The 6,227-nt window shown below is 33.3% G+C and overlaps 1 protein-coding gene across 3 annotated transcripts; it reads right to left on the bottom strand.

Moving 5' to 3' along the window:
• Positions 1-303: 303 nt before the first annotated feature.
• LOC115725056 (CBL-interacting serine/threonine-protein kinase 24) lies at positions 304-5,983 on the bottom strand. 3 transcript variants are annotated; one of them, XM_030654471.2, is made up of 15 exons: positions 5,820-5,983; positions 5,046-5,267; positions 4,778-4,840; positions 4,619-4,690; positions 4,353-4,460; positions 4,191-4,265; positions 4,036-4,089; positions 3,254-3,379; positions 2,779-2,868; positions 2,551-2,673; positions 2,215-2,328; positions 1,310-1,426; positions 1,083-1,139; positions 884-958; positions 304-605 (listed from the first exon to the last, which is right to left on the bottom strand). In XM_030654471.2, exons 2-15 carry the CDS (start codon positions 5,223-5,225, stop codon positions 510-512), a joined length of 1,350 nt encoding a protein of 449 aa, XP_030510331.1. In that variant the 5' UTR covers positions 5,226-5,267; positions 5,820-5,983; the 3' UTR covers positions 304-509. The 3 variants fall into 3 exon arrangements, 2 of the variants coding, with proteins under 2 accessions (XP_030510331.1, XP_030510330.1); XM_030654470.2 differs by having other exon boundaries at positions 5,046-5,276; positions 5,820-5,972; XR_009688309.1 differs by lacking the exons at positions 304-605; positions 884-958 and adding an exon at positions 1,874-1,937 and having other exon boundaries at positions 1,107-1,139; positions 5,820-5,971.
• Between the last annotated feature and the right edge of the window lie 244 nt (positions 5,984-6,227).

The following is a 6,227-nucleotide window of genomic DNA, read 5'->3' as shown; positions in this document are numbered from 1 at the left end:
GTGGGTATATATATGTAATGTAAGCTCCCTATATGTATATATTTATATCAAAATCTCGGTGATCTCGTAGGGCAGGGGTACTCTGTTTGAGGAACAGTATATACTTCAATAAAAAGAAAAATTGAAGTTCTCTGCCTTTTCATTACAACTATTGCAACCTTTCCAAATACGTCGTTAGTTTAATATATTCTGTTAATATGCACAACAAGTTCTAACAACAAATTCTGTCAAACTTAAGAAATAACGTTATATAAATATTTATATAATAAGATAGAGAGAGAGAGAGATGGAGAGAAATGTTAGTTATGAGCAATAAGCACAATCAGTCAATACCTCTTTTTTTTTCTTAACTACATTCCGAGACAATTTCTGGCACGCTATTTACAATAAGGATTCTCCATTATTACGGAAAGTTAAATTACACGTATAGATACAAATTTCATGTTTTACAGTGTCTTGATGGTGTTTCTGCTACATAGAGACATTACTATATTACTCTGCCATATGGATCAGCAATTCATGGATTTAAGTAGACTGGAATTAGCCATACCTTCTGCTGGTTTCCAAATAATATTTTCGAGCTTGGCACAGAAACTCTTGTAGAACTGCAAAAATGAGTCAGCTATAAACATGTTATACAGAATATTTTAATATTGACTAGATCAATTAACCCTCAGATGCATTGTAAAATTTACAAATGAAACCGTAGAATCTGATCTTCAAGGTAATTTTTTGTATGGTCTGTATAGAGCCCAGGCTTATGCTTTTAGACTAAGGACGAGAAGATAAAGACGATTGTGGAAGAAGAAGCTCTGTTGTATTTTATTTTTTTTTTACTGTGCCGGGTACTAAAAGTTACCTCCAATTTGAACAGAAGACTCACCTTGTGATATTCAAGAGTGTCCCCAGCAGCTTTTCGCACATCTACCATGAAAAGAGATGATGCAACTTCGAAAACCTATAAAGAGAAGGATAAAACTGCTTTAGAAGTTATATTTATACATATATAAAAAGAAATACTTGAAAAAATGAATGATCAATAAAACCAACCCCACCCCCACAAAAAAAAAAAGCAATACTACCTCAAGAACGACAGCAAATTGTCCAGTCTTGCTTCCGGTTATACCTTCAAGTCTTGTCTATTGGAAATTATAAATTCATTAAATAAATAAATCATAGTGTTGGAATTTTCACTGTGAATATCTATGCTATATTCCATGCCATGAAATGCCACAATAATATAGATTGAAAAAAATAACCTGATATTGTTAACTTGATCAATGATAAAAGGTAAATGTTTTTCACTTACCTTGTAACCACGTGTATGTACTTTGAGACTCATTGATTCTGCAACAGCTTCAATAGTTGAAATTATAACTTTTGCTGGTTTCCGAGAAACGAAACGAGTTTGCCGTTTAACATAATCCTGGAAGACAAGAGAAGAGAGCATCTGAGAAGAGAGCAGAGAGAGATCCACAATAGAAAAACTTACCAATAATATAATATTTTCGTCCATTCCCTGCTCATTAATTTATTACATTGTTTATAAAAACAATGAACTGAGGCTACTTTTACAAGTGCATGCTACACTCCTTATAAATAGAAGAGTCTTTAAGGTTTACGGCCCCAATAGATCACACAAATGCTAATTTGCAAATATTCTGCAACCAATTACTGAAATGACCAGTGTAACATCTTAAGTAGTAAAATTATCATTCTTTTTTAGTATTGCTGAACCACAGTGAGGAGAAAAAAACACTTTCCCACATAAAGTAAACAAAGTTAATCTCTCCCTCAAACCCCAACCCTTTTAGCGTTTTTCCTTTTTCACCCTTGTTTTCTCTCAGCTAGGGGAAGCATCAGAGATCCATACCCACATCACTGCAAAGCAACCATTGATGTACGGCTCTGTTCGAGAAGGGAAGGAATTCAAGCTTCTTTGGAGCATGGGAAAGCAGCGACCGAGGTGTGGTTATACATGCAAAATTATGTCATTCTTATAAAATGCACTTTGAAACAGCTAAATTTCCCCAAAAAGTTGCATAAAGCCAACAATATGAAATCAAAATGAAACAATAATGTTCAGAAGAAAAAAAAAATGGACATTCAAATTTCTAAACAAATGCATTATAGCAGATGATTCATTGTACTTATGAAACATTATAGATATATAAGGAAATAAATTGTCCAAGGAATTGAAACTGTAGACTATACCTGCCGTCTGTCAAACAATGCAGACAGATTTAACCCTTGGGATAAGGTAATCATTTCAAAGGCATTCATTATCAAAGGACCACCCTCATCTGACTGCTCCGCTACGTATTTGTCCTGTAAAATATCAACAGTTTGAAGTACCAATTAAATAACATCAGTTTTCAATTAAACTGGTATCTGGAGGTTATCAGGTTATTTTACACTGCACATTAGTAATAAACCAGCTTCCTCTCATAATTATACAATGACAACAAGGAATTTTCTCAATCTGCAAATAAACAGTCTCTCTTTTTGGTGTAAGATAAAAAAGATGGCACAAAAAGACCAAGGGTCAACCTCAATGTCGTCAAAAACTGCACAAACATCATCCAAATTTACGTCTTCGTCTTCCATATGCTCGACAGCTACATAATTCCTCTGGAACCAGGGATTTTTCCTTATTCCTTCAATCTGAATTCTCTGCTTAACATATAACCATTAAAACAAGAAAAGCATAGATAGATCTGACAATCGTTAAAACTGAAGTGAAATACTAAAATGTAAAAGCTAAAATGAAATACTCACAGTTTTCGGATTGGGGTCAAGTATCTTATGTATCAATGACTTTGCCCCATGAGAAAACCAATATGGACAAGAAAATTTAGCTGCATTTATCTAAACATAATGCAGAAGGAAAGTTAATGGCATACAAGTTTCAAAACTTGTTCACATATGCATAAAAATATCTTGCTCTTAAAAATGTTACGATTATTTTGTGAAATGAAAAAAAAAGAAGTTAAAGATCGAGACAGAGTAAACAATAACTAGAATAGATGACAATTTGAAGCATGTAGAGGAATAAAAAGAAGAACATACATCACTAGTTAACCATATAAGAGAAAGGACAAATAACAGACTGAACACACTTGAGCATGATACCCTATTACTGAAGGTACTAACCATGTAAGGCATCACTATTTAAAGAACTGTAAACAGCAGAGCATTTTGTAAATCTAACACATAAGTAATACAAGGATTGCAAGTATAACAGGGTAGCTACCTTGTTGTACAGAGTAGGAAGGTCTGTCTCATCAAATGGAAGATACCCAGCCATTAAAACAAAAAGAATGACTCCACATGACCATACATCAGAAGCTGCACCATCATAGCCTTTATTGCCAAGTACCTGTGTTGCAGTACAAATTCAAATGCATAAAGGTTTACCATGCACTGTTTTCGTTCTCCGGTCATATAAACATAGGAAACCAAAGCTAAAAACAAGGAAATACTCAAAACGCCTCTACCTTGTCACGTTTTAATAAGATTTTATGGTAGAAATGTTTGAATAAGAAAACAAAATAGCATATGTACACGAAACACAAAGATTGATACTGTATGAGTAAAATGATCAATGATTTCTCTTTATTGACTGCCTTTCCCTCAGCTAAAAATTAGCGACCTTTCATGACACCTCTCTGCATCGATTACTTTCCTTCCCCAGTCCCCACCCTATAATGTTGTGTTGGCTTGGCTTCTCACTGTTACACCTCACGTCTGCTTAGTGCTTAGATTATACATAAACTACATGATGTCTTTCCAAAAATTGGCTGTTTCATAATTTGAAGAAAAATGGAAGAAACAGCACCAATCGGGGACTTTGTACCAGAAAATAATAAGTTAAACAATGGATGAACTGTTCAAAACAATTATAGACCGAAAGTAATAAAATGAACTGCACTTGGCAGTAGAAAATACAGAAGTCAAATTATGAGAAACATACATCAATGGCATGGCAGACAATATCAGAAAATCCAAGGAAGGAATGAGCTATTGAAAAAGTACCTCCGGTGCAACATAATTAGGGGTTCCGCATGTTGTGTGAAGAAGCTCAACCCCCTGCTCAAAAATATATGAAAAATATCTGATAAAAACTATATAAGGGCCATATACATGGGTAAACTGATGCACAGTAATAAACAGAAGGCAGTCTAACTTACTTGTTGGGGCAATGCACTCAAACCAAAATCAGACACCTTCAACTTTCCATTTGAATCAAGAAGGAGATTTTCAGGCTGTATGCCAAGAAAAAACAAAGTGATTGATTGGTTAAAACACATTTCCTAGAACAAATTATTTGGTAAAAAAATATTAATGTGCACCTTCAAGTCTCGGTGGTACACGCCCTTACTATGACAATGAGCAACAGCATCTATAAGCTGTTGGAAGTATCGCCTTGCCTCGCTCTCAGGAAGCTTTCCTTGGTGAACCTGGAACCAATACACCTCATAAAATTTTAGTAGAAAAAACGTATATGAAGTAATCTGCTGATACTTAAAATCCCTTATCCAAAACTAGTGATAGTTTGTGAACTAAGAAGAAAATATATTTAACAGCTGACATCAACATAACAATGGAGATAGCTTACAATTTTGTCATACAATTCTCCACCAGTTACGAACTCAAGAATTATATATATCTTTGTCCGACTAGATAAAACCTGAAACTCAGAAAGGAGTATTAAAAGGATTGGGAAATAATATTAACAATATACTGAGTTATAGTCTGAAAAGGAATAAGCATATACCTCATTCAACCTAACTATGTATGGGTGCCTAACGATCTTCATTATAGATATCTCTCTTTTAATCTGGAGTCCAAAACACAATGAAACAATCCACATTCATTACGGTTGATTTGGTTAACATCATTAGTCGAAAACGTACGTTTGCATTTTTTGTGTGTGTGGCAATATATTTACATTTTAAGTGCATATAAATATTAAACAACTCTTAAAGAGGTACAAACATTTGCTAAAATGTTAATTGTATTGCTTAAGAACAGAGAGAAAATACCTGATCAACCATTCTATGCTTGAGAATGGTACTTTTGGCCAATATTTTCACGGCCACACTCTCACCCGTCTCTGTATTTCTAGCAAACTTAACCTTGGCAAATGTTCCTTCACCAACGGTTCTGCCAACCTCATACTTACCGACCTTCCTCGTTACATTATTCCTCGATACCTTACTCATGGTCACTCCAAGCTCATATCCCAATAACTAAATTATAGGAAACTTCATATACTCCAAAAAAAAAAAAAAAAAAAAAAATAGACCATCAACATATAAATCAAATAAAGCTGAATTGTATAAAAAACTTCCAATTTAACTGGAAAAAAATGTACCCTTTTGACTAATTACACCAATCCAACAAAACCAAGTTGTAATCTCTATCTAAAACAATAAACACAAAAGTCGTGGCATAGCTTTCATATTTCAAAATTCTATATCATAATTTCATTTCCCTAGTTTTCCTTTCAAGATTTTGAGAAAAGATAGTACGGAATCCACTACAGGAAAACCCTAAAGCTCAACCTCTACTACAGCGTGATCAAATACAAATTTAAATTCAAAATACAATAATAGAGATAAAATGAAATTCTGAAATATTTTACAAGATTCTCCTAATTACTTCAGTTTCTATTCTCAGCAACCAAATAAAAAACATAAGAGACCGAGCATCAAGAACAAAATTGAAATTGAAAGATTCGGAATAACAATACAATCTGCAACTTTTGATGAAAAACAATTGTAAGAATAATACGGTACAGAGAGAGAGATCCTTACCGGAAAGTGTATACGACTTCCAAGAATATTGGCAGGAGCTCAGACATTGGAGTTTAGTTGGTACTGATCAAAGAGATAAAACTTCGTCCCATTGATGCTAGCTTGTAAAAATGGAGTCGCTGTTTATATTTGGCTTTTCTTTTTTTAAAAAAAAAAAAAAAAAAAAAAAGAACGTTACCTTTTTAATTTACTATTTTACCTTTTACATAAATGTTAAAAATAATGTTGTTGTTTTACTTTGAGCTACATTATTACACATGCATATTTAAATAAAAAAAAATAACTAATGTTATTTACTTTTACCCACTAAAAAATGTTTTTTTAATATAAAGTGTTCATTGATCATAATTAGACTTTTAGATCATTACAAAATAAATTTGTTGGAATTAACGACACGGCAAGTTAACA

This window comes from Cannabis sativa, chromosome 6 (assembly GCF_029168945.1).
Source record: "Cannabis sativa cultivar Pink pepper isolate KNU-18-1 chromosome 6, ASM2916894v1, whole genome shotgun sequence".
Taxonomy (NCBI): Eukaryota; Viridiplantae; Streptophyta; class Magnoliopsida; order Rosales; family Cannabaceae; genus Cannabis; species Cannabis sativa.
Note: the sequence above shows the minus strand (reverse complement) of the source record. Positions and strands in the feature narration are given on the sequence as shown.

Coding starts and splice junctions, on each gene's coding strand:
- LOC115725056 (XM_030654471.2), bottom strand. CDS start 5,225: ATGAGTAAGGTATCGAGGAATAATGTAACGAGGAAGGTCGGTAAGTAT. Junction 4,461..4,618: donor GAGAATTGTATGACAAAATT/GTAAGCTATCTC, acceptor TATTGGTTCCAG/GTTCACCAAGGAAAGCTTCC. Junction 2,674..2,778: donor TTGACCCCAATCCGAAAACT/GTGAGTATTTCA, acceptor TATGTTAAGCAG/AGAATTCAGATTGAAGGAAT.